Source organism: Onthophagus taurus, chromosome 3 (assembly GCF_036711975.1).
Source record: "Onthophagus taurus isolate NC chromosome 3, IU_Otau_3.0, whole genome shotgun sequence".
NCBI classification, from domain to species: domain Eukaryota; kingdom Metazoa; phylum Arthropoda; class Insecta; order Coleoptera; family Scarabaeidae; genus Onthophagus; species Onthophagus taurus.
In genome coordinates, this window is record NC_091968.1 from 7,338,706 (window position 1) to 7,358,351 (window position 19,646).

Consider the following 19,646-nt stretch of genomic DNA (forward strand, 5'->3'; position numbering starts at 1 on the left):
TTACAAGCGAAGAGAAGAAAACTAGACGAAACTGCACCAAGAGATTTTATATATTGTATTGGGATTGTTATAGTGAGTTTACTAAAGACAAACCTTATATAAATAAAGTTGTATTCAATGAAAAATCAAGATGACATTCTTTAAAATTTTATTAAGTAAACTTATTTTATTAAATAATAAACTAGTAATCTCAATCCAAATAATAACGATAATCTTTAAATCCATTACATGTTTTTTAAAAAGTAATCAAATAAGTTTTGAAATACTGAATATTTACTTTCATCATAGGATGTAAATATGACCGAAAGAATTTTGTTGAGTTAATGTGTCATAACACTCGATATCAATATAAACTTCCTTCCTGTATAAAAAGCCAACTCATACATGTTATAATATGCAGTTTATGCATTAATCTGTAACGATGAGGATCGCTTTTGTGATTGGCTTTTTTAATCTTGTTATGGCCCAAATGGGTAAGAATATTTTTTATACACTGTTTTATTCAATTAATTTTTAACAATTTTCCCATATATAGGGTCATGGCGTGGTCGGTATGAAGCATTTGACGAATCTAAACCTCGGAATTTTGTTGCTCTTCAATTACTGACAGGTAATCCTGATGGAAACAGTTTCGAAAATAAAGAAGTGGAATTACCTGGATATGATGGATTTTATAATAATTTGGATCAACCGAATTTAGGAGCTATAGGTAAATTTTTTTATTAAAAAAAATTTTTATTAAGTAATATTTTTATTTTTTTTTAGATGGTCATCTTTTAAGAAGAACTCCAGCTGCTTACGCCGATGGGACTTACCATCCCACCGGTGCAGATCGCCCAAATCCTTTTGATTTAAGCGATCAACTCCTTTCTGGCGAAATAGGAACGATGTCCAAAACAGGAAAAACCGCGCTTTTAGTTTTTTTTGGTCAACAAGTTGTCGAAGAAATTTTAGACGCCCAAAGACCAGCTTGCCCACCGGAGTATTTTAACATACCCATACCAGGAAATCATAAATATGCAAAAATGCACAGTGAAATGCCGTTATTGCGAACCCGGTACGATCAAAAAACTGGGTATTCACCAAATAATCCTCGACAACAATTAAACGAAATTACCCCATTTTTAGATGGAGGGTTAATGTACGGAATAACTAAACAATGGGCTGATCAATTAAGAACTTATTCAGATGGGACTATTGATAAAGATGGAAAATTGGCTTATAGCCACGGTGGTTTATTTCCAGAATACAACACTCAAAGATTGCCACTCGCAAATCCACCACCACCAGCTAGACATTCTATTTTCGTTCAGCAACATGAATTAGATAAAGTTGAAAGATTTTTTAAACTGGGAAATCCCCGTGGAAATGAAAACACTTTTCTATTAACTTTCGGTGTTTTATGGTTTCGTTGGCACAATTTCTTAGCACAAAACATCCGAAATTTACAGCCAAACTGGTCAAGCGATAAAGTTTTTAACGAAGCAAGAAAATGGGTTATAGCAACTCAACAACACATCGTTATCGACGAATGGTTACCAACATGGTTGAATAACCCTCTTCCACCATACAAAGGATACAATCCATCGATTAATCCACAAATTGATCAACTTTTTCAAACGGCTGCTTTTCGTTTCGGACATACTTTAGTTCCACCTGGAGTTTACTTAAGAGATTATGGAAGAGATGGTTGCTCGACAACATTTAAAAACTGGGATAAATTTGCTGTTAGAACTTGTAATTCATTTTGGCGCCCACAAGATGCTCTCAAAACTAAAGACGATAAAGACAACCTTATCGATATCGATCGGCTTTTAATGGGAATGGCTTATCAATTATGTGAACGAGAAGATCATAGAATCGTTGAAGATTTAAGAGGAAACGTCTTTGGCCCATTAGAATTTCCAAGAAGAGATTTGATGGCGGTAAATGTCCAAAGGGGAAGAGACCATGGAATTCCAGATTTTAACACCGCAAGAGAGGCTTTTGGTCTTAATAAAATAGAGTCGTTTGATCATTTTAAATATGCTGAAAAAGACAAAGTAGATAAAATGAAAGAATTATACAAAGATAACGTAAATAACATCGATGTATGGATTGGTGGAATTTTAGAAACAGATACTGGACCTGGTGAACTATTTGAAGCTATTATTTTAGATCAGTTTGAAAGAATCCGAGATGGTGATCGATTTTGGTATGAAAATGAACAAAATAAGTAAGTACATTCATTTAATATTACACAATTTTATCATAACTCTTTCTTTTAATTGAAGATTATTTACTAAAGAAGAAATTGCCAGGATAAAAGAATTAAAATTATATGATATCATAATGAGTGTAACCAAACTAGATCCTAAAGATATCCAACAAAACGTTTTTAGGGCACCTTATGAACTAGAACATATACATGAAAACTGTAAAAATCTCGTTCCAAATGACTGTAAGTTCAAAAACACTAACGGTGTCGATTTAAACAAACAATGTTACCACCTTCCTCAACTCGACGAAAAAAACTTAAAAGAAGATTGTATTCAAGGAGAAACTAGATACGATTATTTTTCAAACAGCGCCACAAGCTACATATTAACATTTTTGGGTTTGGGTCTGGTTATTGTAAGCATTTTGGGTATCGCTTATTATAAATTTAGAGAAGCCGAATTACGAAAATTTAAAGACAACACTAAAATTGATTCCGAAGGAAGTTCTTCGAGCAATATGTTTGTTGGTAAATATCAATCGTTTCTAAAAACCTTGAAAATTGCAATTCTTAATATATGTTAATGAATTATTCACATCTCCACTCATTTTTAAGATACTAAAGTTTCATGTATCATCGTTTTTGAAAAAATTGACAGAAATCGAATTATCAAGAAACATTGATGTACGTTTTGCAATTTATAGAGCAAAGCATGTACTTTTTTATAAACTAATACCCACATAAAAATCACCAGTCGTTTTTGAGATAATAATTTTTGAACTCAACTCAAATTCCCAAAGTTTTGAATTTCATAACTATTTTTCCACCATTTTTAAAAAATCGCCTAAAATCGAACTCTTAAGATATATGGATGAAACGTTCGTGAGTTATAGAGGAAAGTACATACTTTTCTATGAATAAAACCATAAAAATTTTGATTTTTAAAAAATCATAAAAAGTTGAACTTTTAATGTATCATGATATATTTTTAGTGATTTATAGACGAAAGTGTGCACTTCTTCATGAATTAAACCGTATTTGAAAATATCAATTAGATTTTGAGATAATAATTTTTAAATTCATCCAGAATTTTGAATTTCTAAACAATTTATTTCAGCGTTTTAAAAAAAATCGCGATAAATCGAATTCTTAAGATACATGTATGATACATTGATGTTTTATATAAGAAAGTACGTACTTTACCGTGATCAAAACCGTTCTTGAAAATCTTTATCCATTTTTGAGATAATAATTTTTGAACTCAACCCGAATTCCCAGAGTTTTTTCCATCATTTTTAAAAAATCGCCTAAAATCGAACTCTTAAGATATATGGATGAAACATTCCTGAGTTATAGAGAAAAGTACATCCTTTTCTATGAATAAAGCCACCCTTGAAAATCGCTTTCCATTTTTGAGATAATAATTTTTAAACCGAACCCAAGTTTTTAACTTTACGAACTTTTAAAAAATCATAAAAAATTGAACTCTTAATGTATCATGATATATTTTTAGTGATTTATAGAAGAAAGTGTACACTTCTTCATGAATTAAACCGTATTTGAAAACATCAATTAGTTTTTGAGATAATAATTTTTAAATTCAACCAGAATTTTAAATTTCTAAACAATTTATTTCAGCGTTTAAAAAAAAAATCGTAAAAAATCGAATTCTTAAAATACATGGATGATACATTGATGTTTCATAGAAGAAAGTACGTACTATATCGTGAACAAAACCCTTCTTGAAAATTTCTATCCATTTTTGAGATAATAATCTTTAAACTGAACCGAAATATTTAACTTTATTAACTTTTAAAAAATCATAAAGAATTTATCTCTTAAGATATATCTTATCATGATATATTTTTAATGATTTACAAAGGAAAGTATGTACTTCTTCGTGAATTGAAGCGTATCTGAAAATATCAATTTGATTTTGGTATAACAATTCTTCCAATTCATCCAGAATTTTGAATATCTAAACAATTTATTTCAGCGTTTTTACAAAAAAACGCGAAAAATCTAATTTTTAAGATAGATTGATGATAAATTGATGTTTTATAGAAGAAAGTACGTACTTTACCGTGAACAAAACCGTTATTGAAAATCTCCACCCATTTTTGAGAAAATAATTTTTGAACTCAACCCGAATTCCCAGAGTTTTGAATTTCGTAACATTTTTTTCCATCATTTTTAAAAAATCACCTAAAATCGAACTCTTAAGATATATGGATGAAACGTTCGTGAGTTATAGAGGAAAGTACATAATTTTCTATGAATAAAACCACGCTTGAAAACCGCTCCCCATTTTTGAGATAAATTTTAAACCGAACCCAAATTTTTAACTTTATGAACTTTTAAAAAATCATAAAAAATTGAACTCTTAATGTATCATGATATATTTTTAGTGATTTATAGAAGAAAGTGTGCACTTCTTCATGAATTAAACCGTATTTGAAAACATCAATTAGTTTTTGAGATAATAATTTTTAAATTCATCCAGCATTTTAAATTTCTAAACAATTTCTTTCAGCGTTTAAAAAAAAAATCGCAAAAAATCGAATTCTTAAAATACATGGATGATACATTGATGTTTTATAGAAGAAAGTACGTACTTTACCGTGATCAAAACCGTTCTTAAAAATCTCTATCCATTTTTGAAATAATAATTTTTGAACTCAACCCGGATTCCCAGAGTTTTGAATTTCGTAACATTTTTTTCCATCATTTTTAAAAAATCGCCTAAAATCGAACTCTTAAGATATATGGATGAAACGTTCGTGAATTATAGAGGAAAGTACATAATTTTCTATGAATAAAACTACGCTTGAAAACCGCTCTCCATTTTTAAGATAAATTTTAAACCGAACCCAAATTTTTAACTTTATGAACTTTTAAAAAATCATAAAATATTGAACTTTTAATGTATCATGATATATTTTTAGTGATTTAGAGAAGAAAGTGTGCACTTCTTCATGAATTAAACCGTATTTGAAAATATCAATTAGATTTTGAGATAATAATTTTTAAATTCATCCAGAATTTTGAATTTCTAAACAATTTATTTCAGCGTTTTAAAAAAAATCGCGATAAATCGAATTCTTAAGATACATGGATGATACATTGATGTTTTATAGAAGAAAGTACGTACTTTACCGTGAACAAAACCGTTCTTGAAAATCTTTATCCATTTTTGAGATAATAATTTTTGAACTCAACCCGAATTCCCAGTTTTTTCCATCATTTTTAAAAAATTGCCTAAAATCGAATTCTTAAGATAAATGGATGAAACGTTCGTGAATTATAGAGGAAAGTACATAATTTTCTATGAATAAAACCACGCTTGAAAACCGTTCTCCATTTTTGAGATAAATTTTAAACCGAACCCAAATTTTTAACTTTATGAACTTTTAAAAAATCATAACAAAATTAACTCTTAATGTATCATGCTATATTTTTAGTAATTTTTAGAAGAAAGTGTGCACTTCTTCATGAATTAAACCGTATTTGAAAACATCAATTAGTTTTTGAGATAATAATTTTTAAATTCATCCAGCATTTTAAATTTCTAAACAATTTATTCAGCGTTTAAAAAAAATCGCAAATAATCGAATTCTTAAAATACATGGATGATACATTGATGTTTTATATAAGAAAGTACGTACTTTACCGTGATCAAAACCGTTCTTAAAAATCTATCCATTTTTGAGATAATAATTTTTGAACTCAACCCGAATTCCCAGAGTTTTGAATTTCGTAACATTTTTTTCCATCATTTTTAAAAAATTGCCTAAAATCGAACTCTTAAGATATATGGATGAAACGTTCGTGAATTATAGAGGAAAGAACATAATTTTCTATGAATAAAACCACGCTTGAAAACTACTCTCCATTTTTGAGATAAATTTTAAACCGAACCCAAATTTTTAACTTTATGAACTTTTAAAAAATCATAAAAAATTGAACTCTTAATGTATCATGATATATTTTTAGTGATTTATAGAAGAAAGTGTGCACTTCTTCATGAATTAAACCGTATTTGAAAATATCAATTAGATTTTGAGATAATAATTTTTTAAATTCATCCAGAATTTTGAATTTCTAAACAATTTATTTCAGCGTTTTAAAAAAAATCGCGATAAATCGAATTCTTAAGATACATGGATGATACATTGATGTTTTATATAAGAAAGTACGTACTTTACCGTGATCAAAACCGTTCTTGAAAATCTTTATCCATTTTTGAGATAATAATTTTTGAACTCAACCCGAATTCCCAGAGTTTTTTCCATCATTTTTAAAAAATCGCCTAGAATCGAACTCTTAAGATATGTTGATGAAACATTCTTGAGTTATAGAGGAAAGTACATCCTTTTCTATGAATAAAGCCACCCTTGAAAATCGCTTTCCATTTTTGAGATAATGATTTTTAAACCGAACCCAAATTTTTAACTTTATGAACTTTTAAAAAATCATAACAAATTGAACTCTTAAGATATGATGTATTATTTTTAGTGATTTATGGAAAAAAGTGTATACTTCTTGGTAAACTAAACCGTATTCGAAAATGTCAATTCGTTTTTGAGATAATAATTCATCCAGAATTTTGAATTTCTAAACAATTTATTTCAGCGTTTCTAAAAAGAAATTGCGAAAAATCGAATTCTTAAGATACATGGATGATACATTGATGTTTCATAGAAGAAAGTACGTACTTTATCGTGTACAAAACCCTTCTTGAAAATCTCTATACATTTTTGAGATAATAGTCGTTAAACTGAACACAAATTTTTAACTTTATTAACTTTTAAAAAATCATAAAGAATTTATCTCTTAAGATATATCTTATCATGATATATCTTTAGTGATTTACAAAGGAAAGTATGTACTTCTTCGTGAACTGAAGCGTATCTGAAAATATCAATTAGATTTTGGTATAACAATTCTTCCAATTCATCCAGAATTTTGAATATCCAAACAATTTATTTCAGCGTTTTTAAAAAAAATCGCTAAAAATCGAATTCTTAAGATACATAGATGACACATTGATGTTTTATAGAAGAAAGTACGTACTTTATCGTGAACAAAAAACCGTTCTTGAAAATCTATTTTTGAGATAATAATTTTTAAATTCAACCCGAATTCCGAGAGTTTTGAATTTCGTAACATTCCTCTCCATCATTTTTAAAAAATCTCCTAAAATAGAACTCTTAAGATATGTGGATGAAACGTTCCTGAGTTATAGAGGAAAGTACATACTTTTCTATGAACAAAATCGCACTTGAAAATCGCTCTCCATTTTTGAGATAATAATTTTTAAACCGAACTCAAATTTTTAACTTTATGAACTTTTAAAAAATCATAAAAAATTGAACTATTAAGATATCATGATATATTTTTAGTGATTTATAGAAGAAAGTGTGCACTTCTTAATGAAGTAACCCGTATTTGAAAATGTCAATTAGTTTTTGAGATAATAATTTTTACATTCATCCAAAATTTTGAATTTTTCAACAATTTATTTCAACGTTTTAAAAAAAAGTCGCGAAAAATCAAATTCTTAAGATACAAGGATGACACATTGTTGTTTCATCGAAGAAAGTACGTACTTTCGCGTGAACAAAACCGTTCTTGAAAATCTATATCTATTTTTGAGATAATAATTTTTAAATTGAACCCGAGAATTTAATTTTAATTAATTAGTAATAAAATAATACTTTTTCAGCTTCTGAATGGGTACAAAAAAATTCTTATCGGCCAATAATAATAAACGTAATAAAAAATTTAAAACAAATTCGAATATTATCAAGGAAAGGAGAAACATTAAGAATCCTCGATTTTACAAATCCCAAAAAATCAATTATGATTTACACCGTTAACAATGAACCATATCTGTTTGTAAAACAACAAAACGATTACGATTTTGTGGTCCGTTTTGAAAATAACTTCATGTTATCACCATTTCATAAAATTTTAGTTGATCTATTAAAGGAGGCTAATGTTAATTTCGAAGAAGGCAGTTATACTTCGTTAAAAGTTGGGTTGAACGTAGCCGAATCTTACTCAAGTCGGAAAGAAAAAATCGATAAATTTTTCAGAGTTGTTTTTGCGCAAGCTTTTAAAATCGATTATTCAAAGGACGCACTTTTACAGGTTGATGTTAAATCGATGGAACTAACCCACCTTGAATTAACTTTATTTGAATTTGCGGACGCTTTAGGAATGCAACCTGAAACCGAATTCGTTAAGAAAATGTTTAACTTGATTGATAAAGATAAAAATGGATTCATTTCTTTCCGAGAATTCGCCGACTTATTAGTAATTTTTGCCAAAGGTACTGAAACCGATAAAGCAAAATTGTTGTTCGATATGTACGATATAAACGCTGTTGGTTATTTAACAAGAGATAATTTTATGGAAATGATTAAATCGTTTTTGGAAACTGTTAGTGGATCTGTTCAACAACAAGATTTAGATAAAAGCATCGCTACCATGCTAGATAAAGCAGGATTCCGAAATAAGGATAGATTAATGTTTGATGATTTTTTAAAACTCATTGGACCTGATATACAGAATTTAAATAAGGCTACTTTAGGATTTAAAGGTGTTAATAAAGAAAGTACCAAAATTGATGCTGCTAGACATACTATTGAAAATCTTTATGAGTAAGTTTAGACAAGTTAAGACAAAATATTTTTAAGTCATGCTACTCGTATTAACTATTTGATACATTATTATATTTAAATATAAATGTTAGTGCGCATAGATGGAATCCATGTGCATAGATAAACAGGAGTATTCCCCGAGTTGTCTATATGATGTATAAATCAAGGACGATATTTCTAGTTTTAATTGTTATTCAGCGCTAGATTGTTGAATATTTTTATTGAAATAAAAGTAGAACTAACTCTAGACCTAGAACTAGAATCATTCAGGTTTAGCCGTACGTCTCTTGAGACGGCTAATCCCGAATGTTTCTAGTTCTAGGTATAGTGTTAGTTCTAGGTCTAGTGTCAGTTCTAGTTTTAGTTGTTATTCAGCGTTGGATTGTTACATATGTTTCATTGAACTAGAGCTAGAACTAACACTAGATCTAGAACTAGAAACATTCGGATTTAGCCGCACGTCTCTTAAGACGGCTAAACTCGAATGTTTATAGTTGTAGGTCTAGTGTCAGTTCTAATACTAGTGTTAATTCTAGTTTTAGATGTTATTCAGTGTTAGAGTGTAGTATATTTTTCATTGAACTAAAACTAGAACTCATACTACACCTAGGACCAGACACATTCGAGTTTATCTGTACGCCTCTTAAGACGACTAAACCCGAACTAGAACTAACACTTGCATTAGAACTAGCACTAGACCTAGAACTACAATTATTCGGGTTTAGGCGCAAGTCTCTTAAGACGGCTAAACCCGAATGTTTCTAGTTCTAGGTCTAGTGTTGGTTCTAGTTTTAACTGTTATTCAGCGTTAGATTGTTGTATATTTTGAAACACATACGGTATTGGACATTATTATAACGTCCTGTCCAGACAGCATACTTTCTCATGGTTCAAATTCAAGCGTCTCAGTTCTCCAACCTCTTGATCTATTGCGCACTTGAGATTGGGCGTCGTGTGATCTGATGCTTTGACCATCGATTGGTTAAATTTATACCGGATGTCGGATATCAACAAAAAGGTTAACTACTTCAATACACAAATTACTGAACTGTTTGACTGTCATGCCCCTTTACTTCTACGCAAAACAAAACACTTACCTGCACCCTGGCTCAACCATGAGGTCAGAGATCTCATGCGCAGACGCAATGCTGCAAAAACTCTTCTTCTAAGACATCCTTCCAATGTTAATTGGGAAAGATTGTTTTCTGTTTGGGGGATATTAATATTGATGTTCTTGATACTAGCAACAATTATGTTGTAAGATTGTTGAATATGTTTCAAACAATTGATATGACTCAATTAATAGGTGAGCCTACCCGAATTACTGATAGTTCGATGAAGACTATTGATGTTATTGCGATGTCTGATTTTTCTATAGTATTGGAATCTGGGGTTCTTCATCCTGAGATGTCTGATCATGAACTGGTTTTTTGTCGATTTAGCTGTGCAATGCTTAAACCATCTTCGTTTTGTTACACATACAGAGACTGCAACTCATTCAATTATGATTCCTTCGTTGCTGAATATTTTTGCAATGTCGATTGATGATAAATTAAAGTTTTTTAATGATCAAATATTGAATTTGTTTGACATTCATGCTTCAGTGAGGACAGTTAGAATTTCGAAACCTAGGAAACCTTGGATAACGGATAATATTAAGTTGTTACGTTACCAAAATTTGAGAGATAAAGCTAAAAAAAATATAAACGTAGCAAGCAAATTGAGAAACAATTGAGAAATTATACTAATTTTACTATTTATGCTGAAAGGAAAACATATTTAGAGTATTTACACAAAAAATCTAATCAAAAAAGAATTTGGAATGTGTTAAGGGGCTGTCGTATATTGCGAATTAAAAACAATAGGGCAAAACGAAGGGCAGCCATGGAGATTCCATGGCTGCCCCTTCGAACTGCTCGTAAAATTCTTCCTTCCAGCTGAAATACGTCGATGATAAACAGTACTCCACTAGACCTGGCACGTATTCTAGTAATCCCTAGGGAATGAGTTTTTGGCAGAGACCATCTACAGCATCCTTAACTGGTACCCTAGTAAAAAGGGATTCCACATCGAAACTCACCAAAGTATCCTCAGCATCTAGCTTTATACCTTTTACCGATTCCACAAAGTGTGTAGAATTCCTGACATACGATTCCGTATTCCCTGTGAAAGGAGACAGAATCTTTGCAAGATATATGGCCAACTTGTATCTTGGGGAGTTGATGGCACTGACGATAGGGCGGAGGGGGACGTCTAGTTTATGAATCTTCGGTAATCCATAAATTCTTGGTGGTACCGGCGCACAGTGGTCTAAATTCGAAAAAACCCGAACAAAAATATTTTAACGCAGTTTGGGTTGAGATAATTTTTTGAAACTTGGTATATGGCTATAGGACTATATGCTAAAGACTTTGTGAACTTTTGGATCAAATATGGCAACCGGAAGTACTAATTTACTTGAGGTCACATTCTACTTTTTTCATATAATTTAGGTCCTTAGAATTGGATAAATACAAAATTTTATACAACGCTATTAAATCATGAAGGATAGCTAAATACAAAATTGTGTAAACTAAATTGGTTATATAGTTTACTTCGATGTAAGGTTTCTATAAATAAATCTTTAACTACAGTGTCTCACGTAACTGGTTCGTTAGAACTTTTTCAGGTTCCACTATTCGTACAATTTTGAAATTTCGGTAGCATGGGTTGTTCATTCGGAACTTTCAATCTAAAATACTTTCAAGATGGCTGCCACTTCCGGTCTACCGGAAGTAAACCATAACTTCGTTATTTTAAATAGAATGCTATAGTTTTTATTACACCATTTAATTGTACGTAAAAAAATAGGTTGACTTTGATAAAAGTTATTGGTACCTAGCGTTTTTCGTTTTCGAGTTATTTTGGTTCTAAACTTTTTTTGGTAAATTTTACCATGCTCTTTAAAACTCCATATCTCAGCCAACGTTCATTCAAAAAAGGTCTAAATTGGTACGATTATTCTTCAGATGCTGTCAAATAGATTGTCATTTGTTGTATCGGAGTATCTTATACAGGATGGTCAAAAATTGAATTATTGTTTCTCCATTTTCAATGACGAGAAAGTAGAAAATTTTAAATGGAACGCACCATACTTTTTTAGCCTATCAGAAAGGGAATTTAATTCTCTATAAATTATCTACGTTGCTTAAAAATATGTGTTTCTTCTTGTTCTGTTTCAGACCATTCTTCGTCATCTTCATCTTCGTTGCATCCTGCCTCATACAGCTCTTGTTCTGATTCTTGTTCTTCGTCATATTCGTCTTCTTCTTTGCGATCTTTTTCTTCTTCCTGGTCTTCTACATTGTCTATTATAAATAATCTTTTAGTCTCCATACTCATCTTTTTATGTTTTCTAGAAATGTGCTGTTGAAAATTACCTATAAATGGATGTGAGCTGAGTAGCAGTCTTTTAAATAGATCATCATTCGTATCCAGTCTACTACATTTCCTTGTGTGGCTCTCTCTAAATTTTCGGATTTTTTTGTTATTAGCTTCTTGCGCTTCTTTCGACAACTCTCCAATAGATAGTAGAGTTTCTTTAATGACTGCAGATCCATGTATCAAAATTTTATGAACGCTGGTTGGCATATAGTACTAACCATAAAATGGACGAATTCGGCAGTTTTGAAACAATATTTATCAAATTCATTGCAATTAATATTGTACCCACTGTTTATTGCAGCCAAAACAACGCCAAATCGCTGTATTAGTTCCTCGTCAATTCCTTAAATGAAGTATAAAGTGATTAGTACATGCGTGCTTACCATAAAATTGTCATACCAATAATCTCTGATGATAATTTAGTAAAAGTACGTATGAACCAGACACCTTCCAAGTTCTAATTTCTAATCTGTATGAAATGTGAAGCAAACACACAAAAAACCGAATGTATGCAAGGAGAACAGACAAACCAAACTTAAAACCTTCTAGCTCTACCGTTCATCTGTGAAATTTTTGCTCTGCATAAATAACATTCCATGCCAGATGATTCCATCAAATTCCCATCAAAGAATTACAGACCTACAACATGTATTAATAATTCAAATAAAGTTTTAAGAAAACGAAGACTTTATACCTTGCCATCCACCATCGTGAAATAAAGAGAAAAGTTAACACTTACACATTTTGAGGTATATGGCTGAAGGGAACTTATTTGGTTTGAAATATATATTTTTCTTCGGTGCTTATAAGAGCGGCATTTTCATGCATCCATTGTAATCTAATCGGTCTACAAAACCGTATAGATGATGGTGTGGGGTTTTTCCACAATACAATATTATTATCATTGTCTTCCAATCGTAATGAGACTAGGAAGACATAAATAGCGAATCATCTTTTCCCTCTGCATTTGTGATGAACTTTTGTTTATAAGTCGAATGACATCCGCTACCATCAAACCCCCACTTACAATGTAATATAGAATTTACATTTACATTTGGATAATTATCCAAACATTTAAAATTTTTTTTTTAAATAACATTTAATAAAACTGGTTCCAAGTGTTTCTGAAGAAGGTTGCACCATGGCATCCAAAAACCAAACCTTTTCTTAAAAGACGCACGGCAAAACCCGAAAGTTTCTAGTGTTAGTTCTAGTTTTAGTTCTAATATTAGTGCAATTAACCCCGGCCGTGGAAGCCTTCATACTTATAAAAAAAGTAGATATTTCCAGTGTTTCAGTTTTTTGCCGCACTGTATCTAACATCCACTTCCGGTTGTTAGATATGCCCGAAACTTTAAGTCTGGTATTCTATTATTGTTATGCGAGTTTACACCAAATATACGAGATTTATCTTTTAAGAAAAAGAATATAAGCATTTTATATGAAAACGGTCCAATAACACACTCAGTCACTGATCATCTTTGATCGCTAATATCTTGGTAAGGAGCAAGTTAAAGCAAGATGTGGTTATCATGTTATATAGAGCACATCTCAAAGAATAAGAATATTCTAGCGACAAAAGTTCTTCTTGCGTCTTCTGCGAGATATATATGTTCAAATATTTGGATGTAGGTGTTAATTAGCTTTAAAAGAAGTGCTTATTACGTATTTCTGCAACAATATTTTAAAAATTAGAAAAGTGCCAAATGAAGACCTTTCTATGCTGTTCAAGATAGCAACAACGCATTGTCTTGAAAAAGTGGAACACAATATATTTTCTTCATCTAAAGTTGTAGCATTTTATAATATTTAATACACTAGAATTGTAGTACTGTTTTATTGCGTACAATTGGCACTAGAAAGTACATAAGACTTTATTCCTTTCAGCTCTCAGTCTATTAAGACCTAAAGTACATGTAACATGTAAAAAAAAAACGAAAAAAAAATTTCGAAAATTTGATTTCCGTTCACATTTTACCGCTTGTGGACCACTGTGCGGCGTCTGCACAAACAAACCTTTCTGCTGTTCTGCTGGAATTCCTGTGGATTTTACCAGGTCTTTCATTTTCCTTACGATTTTGTCTGTGGGGTCCTTCTTGATCTTCCTGTAGGTGGCTGGTTCATCATTTTGTCGTCATATTCTTTCTTGTCCATAACCTCAGTGGCATTCCCTTTGTCTGCTGGTAAAACGACAATTTCTGACTTTTCTTTAATAGACCCTACCTTCTTTTCACCAACCGTCAAGTTGGATTTCGGTGGTTTTGCTGACTTCAGTACTCTCGCAACTTCTTGTCGGATCTCTTCGGCTTTTGGTGCGGGCATCCCTCGAACAGTTGCTTCCACTTCGCAGATTATTTCCTCTTTTGGGACCTTTTTCAGGCCGATTGTGTAGTTTTATCCTTTGGCGTGGTTTCGTCTTTCGTTAGTGGGACACTCGATTTGTTGATGATGATTATTTCTACTGGTAAACTATTACTTTTCTTCTTTTGTATCCGGAGTTCCAGGGATTCAAACTTCATGATGTGCGTGTCACGGGTCTTCTGGAATTCACGATCAGCCTTCTCCATTGCTAGTCTGTCCACTTTATCCCAGTCTCCCCCGGACATACAATTAGAAAGTGAGAGGTGGAGTCGTAGTAACCTCTCACTTATTTTCTGTAGATCATTGAAGGTCTTGTGAATACTTTCTCGTAGTAGTGCTTGTTCTGTCCTAATCAAGATTCTGCGTGCTGCAGCGGAGTCGATGTGGTGCTTCACCTTCAAAAAGGTTCTTCGTAGAAGATTCGACTGAAGAAGGTTGCAACATGGTATCCGAAACGTCAAACCTTTTCTTAAAAGACGCACGGCAAAACGCGAAAGTTTCTAGTTTTAGTTCTTATTTTAGTACAAAATAATTGTCTGCGCTTTATTTTCGACCTGAGAAAGTATGATCATGTTATACCATATGGTAATCATCTCGAGATGCTCACCGTTGAGAGGCGTAGATCCTTTCGCATATTAACTACCTTATACAAGATACTTTCCTCTCAATCTCCAATTTTCCTGTTCACTGCATTTCAGTTCATGGCATCTCGCGGTCTTCCTACTAGAGCACAGTCTGATATCTCACTTATGTTACCCGTTCATCGCACTGAAATATATCACAGATCATTCACTGTACAAGCTATAACTCTATGGAATAATTTACCCACAGAGTTGCGTAATGCTCGTAGCTTTTTCGTATTCAAAGCTTCGTTAAGAAATCGCTTGTTGTCTCTATAGTTATCTGAGACTGAGTTTTGATGTCATCTGCTTCTTCTCTTTTCCCTCTTCAGCTGACAGCTTTATTTGCTCCTTTTCAATCATTTTTCGCTTGATCCGACTTTCTTTTTCTCTTTTACTTGACCTGTAGACTTACATCTTTTGTTTTTTTTCTGTTTTCCTATAGTTGCCATAGTTGCCATAATTGCCATAATTGCCATAATTGCCATAATTGCCATAATTTCCATAATTTCCATAATTGCCATAGTTGCCATAGTTGCCATACTGTCTTCAGACGCACGGCTAAACCCAAATGTTTCTAATTCTACATCTGGTGTTAGTTGTGTACACTTGTTCTCGAGATGTAGCAGTCCTCTTAGATTCTACCATCCAAGGTTTAAATATAAAGCCAAATAGACACTCCCTTCTCCATATTAATACGTTATATCGGGATTTTACTGTTATTTTTATTTAATTAATTTATTTTAGAACTAAAGAAGATATCCAAGCAAGACTTAAAGCTAACGCAAAAACTAATTCATCAACGATTGATGACAACATCGAAAAGTCTTTAGCAAAGGGTGTTAAAACGAAGAGATCTAACATTATTTCAAGTACCACAAGTTATGTTGAAAATAATGCTGTTTATTTGTTTTGGGTTACTCTTTATACGTTAGTTTTAATTGGAATTTTCGCTGAAAGAGCTTATCGTAAGTTCTTATTACATCTTATTTTACTCATAATTATTTTTCGATTCTTTTTTAGATTATAGTGTTGAATCTGAACATGGAGGTCTTCGAAGAATCGCCGGATACGGTGTTACAATAACAAGGGGAGCTGCTTCCGCCCAAATGTTCACCTACTCCACCCTTTTAGTAACCATGTCCAGAAACACTTTTAGTACTTTAAGAGAACTAAGCTTAGGTCAATATTTACCATTAGACTCAGTGATTGATTTACACAAATACATCGCCGTTTGCGCGTTAATATCAACTATATTGCACATCGTTGGGCACGCATTTAATTTTTATCACATTTCAACACAAACATCCGATGATTTAACTTGTTTATTTAGAAATTATTTCCATGCGTAAGAATTTTTTTTGGTTTCATTACAATCAATAATTGTCGTTTTTTAGAACTCACGAAATTCCTAAGTTCCATTATTGGGCATGGCAAACGATCACCGGATTTTCCGGAATGGTTTTAGTTGTTTTAATGGCTATGATTTTTACTTTTTCACTTCGGATTATTCGAAAACGATTATACACCATTTTTTGGTACATCCACAATCTTTACCCAATCTTTTTTATTTTTATGATTTTACATGGAGCGGGAAGATTAATCCAAGCAAGTTTCTTTAAAAAAACACAAGATTTTATGAATTAATTAAAAATTTTTTTAGGAACCATTTTTCCATTACTTCTTTTTACCATGCTTAATAATATTCGTAATAGACAAATTAATCAGCGTGAGAAGAAAAAAGATTCAAATCCCAGTTATAGAAGCAAAAATCCTCCCTTCACAAGTCACCATGTTAAAGTTTATCAAACCAAGAAGTTTCCAATACAAATCTGGCCAATACGTTAACATCGCTTGTTTGGGTCTAAACCCCGGTGAATTTCACCCATTTACTCTTTCTTCTAGTCCGGATGAAACTCATCTAACCGTTCATATTCGAGCTGTTGGACCATGGACCGAAAGAATTCGAAAATTATATGAAGAATCCACAACATCTTTACCACAAGTACAACAAAATAAAATATTTCTTTTAATATGTTTAATTTTATTTATTTATTAGATTTATTTGGATGGTCCATATGGTGAAGGTCATCAAGATTGGTACGATCATGATGTATCAATTTTAATTGGTGCTGGAATTGGTGTAACACCTTTCGCTAGTATTTTAAAAGACATCGTTTTCAAATCAAAGATAGCAAATAATTTCCGTTGCAAACAGGTTTATTTTATTTGGGTGGCGAAAACCCAACGACAATTTGAGTGGATGGTGGATATTTTGAGTAAAGTCGAACAAAACGATTCAGAAGAAATCGTTAGTGCTCACATTTTCATCACGCAATTCTACGAAAAATTCGATTTGCGTACGATTTTCTTGTACATTTGTGAACGTCACTACCAAAAAATATCTGGGAAATCTTTATTTACCAGTTTAAAGGCGGTTACTCATTTTGGTCGACCGGAATTTCCTAATTTATTTAGAACCATACAAACTCTTCATAATGAAGTAAAAAAAAATTAAAAAAATTTTTTTTCTTTATTTATTTATTTTTTTTTTAGGTGAGTCAAATTGGTGTTTTTAGTTGTGGAAGTCCTCCGGTTGTTAGTGCAGTTGAACAGGCATGTTTTGATTTGAATAAACAAACTGTTGAAGGACCCAGATTTATCCATATTTATAAAAGCTTTTAAAACTTTAAATATTTGTTCGCTAACATTTTTATTAAATGTTTTATAAACTGAACAAAATGAATTTTCAGTCTTCACCCTATAAACCTAGGTATCGTCCAAAATGGTTATGCAACCAAAAATTTCATTAAAGGTTATCGCAGACACCGCCAGGTTTGTGCGTGGACACGTCTAAAAGTCGGTGTCGGCCCACGAGGATAAAGGAAAACAATCTGAAACTAGCTCAAGGCAAATCAATTAAACACGAACTGAGGAAACCTCTAGTTACAGTGCGTAATACGCATTTATTTTTATCTCTTCCTCTACGAAGTAAGGAAAGATCACATAACATTAACCTAGTCTTCTCCAAGCAATGTAGTTTCTATTAAGTATCTAGTATTCTGTTGGAAGTATCTAAGCTTCCATTAGCAGTATCTAATTTTCTGCAAGTAGTTTCTAAAACTCTTATATTATTAACGGTGTCTAGTTCCCTTATTAGGAGTGTTAAGTCTTCTGCCACTAGTATCTACAATTCTGGCAGCAATATCTAGTCGTCAATTCGCAGTATCTAGTCATTGAATAGCAATGTAGTAACAAAGTATCAACCAGCACTACTTTCGCGACAGAATAGCGGCCATGGTGTCTAGAGTTGGAATTCTAGACACCATAGCTGGAATTCTAGGAAGCAACCTCAGTATGGGCTACCATCAAGACTATCCTAGGACCTAGGTTCTAGACCATTGCGTCTGCTGGTTGTTTGGAGTTGGTTTTTTTATGGCATTGATTAAGAGAGACAGACGAGCAGTGGTCAAGAGTAGAGCGGCAAAGTAAAGTTGGGTAAATTTCGAAATTGGATGTCAATTAAAGCATAACCTGAAAAGGTTATGACCAAAAGGATAATGGTTAATGATATGGCCATAGAAATAATGTATAAAAGGTTATTTATACCTGATTATTGGAAGGGACTTTACTGCAAGAATAGGGGAAGAAGGGGAAGAGGGGAGATGGGGGTCGAGGGAGAGGGGCGACGGTCCAAGGATAAGATTCTGAATGGAGAAGGAAGGAAGATGCTGAGGTGGGTAGAGGAGAGACGATAGGAGACACTGAGTGGGAATATGGAGGGAGGAGATGAAGAGGATATACCTATACGGGTGCAAGGGGGGCGTCCCCGGGAGAGGATAGAAACATTTAGAGTTAGGGCGTTGGTAGAGTCGGATCAACAGCCTCTAGAAGTGTGCATAAAAGGATCGAGGGGTAAGAAGGAACAGAAAGACAATGGAACATGGTGGAAAATACATTAGGGTAGATTGGTCGAAAGAGGGGATAGAACATTATAGGGGAAACTTGGCAAGCTATATTCAGAGAGTGGAGGGGGCCGACGGGTTGAATGAACTAATTGAGGTGGATAGGGAGGCGACGTTGAAGAAAGAGAGTGGTCGATCGGGGGTTAGACGGGGAAGAAACGAATGGTGGGATAAGGAATGCAGAGAGGCCAAGAGAGAAGCTAGAAGGAAATTGAGACTGTGGCAGAGAGGGGAGGTGGAGAGATAGATAGATAGATAGAAAAAGAAGAGGGAGTTGAAGGAAAGGGAGGCTGAGAAGATTAAGGAATTGAAAGAGGAAAATGAGGTATGGAAATACTTAAAGAGGATGAGGAAGGGAAGAGAGGAAGTCAGCAGAGAGACACAAATGACTGAATGGAGAACCTACTTGATGGGA

General features: G+C 32.6%; 1 protein-coding gene across 1 annotated transcript; it reads left to right on the top strand.

The window, feature by feature from the left end:
• Positions 1-376: 376 nt before the first annotated feature.
• Positions 377-18,024, top strand: LOC111425098 (dual oxidase 2-like). Its single transcript, XM_023058873.2, has 11 exons — positions 377-473; positions 536-709; positions 766-2,215; positions 2,274-2,725; positions 7,923-8,862; positions 16,014-16,234; positions 16,290-16,614; positions 16,664-16,874; positions 16,930-17,271; positions 17,326-17,769; positions 17,823-18,024. The coding sequence occupies exons 1-11, from the start codon at positions 422-424 to the stop codon at positions 17,949-17,951; spliced, it is 4,740 nt and encodes a 1,579-aa protein (XP_022914641.2). The 5' UTR covers positions 377-421; the 3' UTR covers positions 17,952-18,024.
• Positions 18,025-19,646: the final 1,622 nt, after the last annotated feature.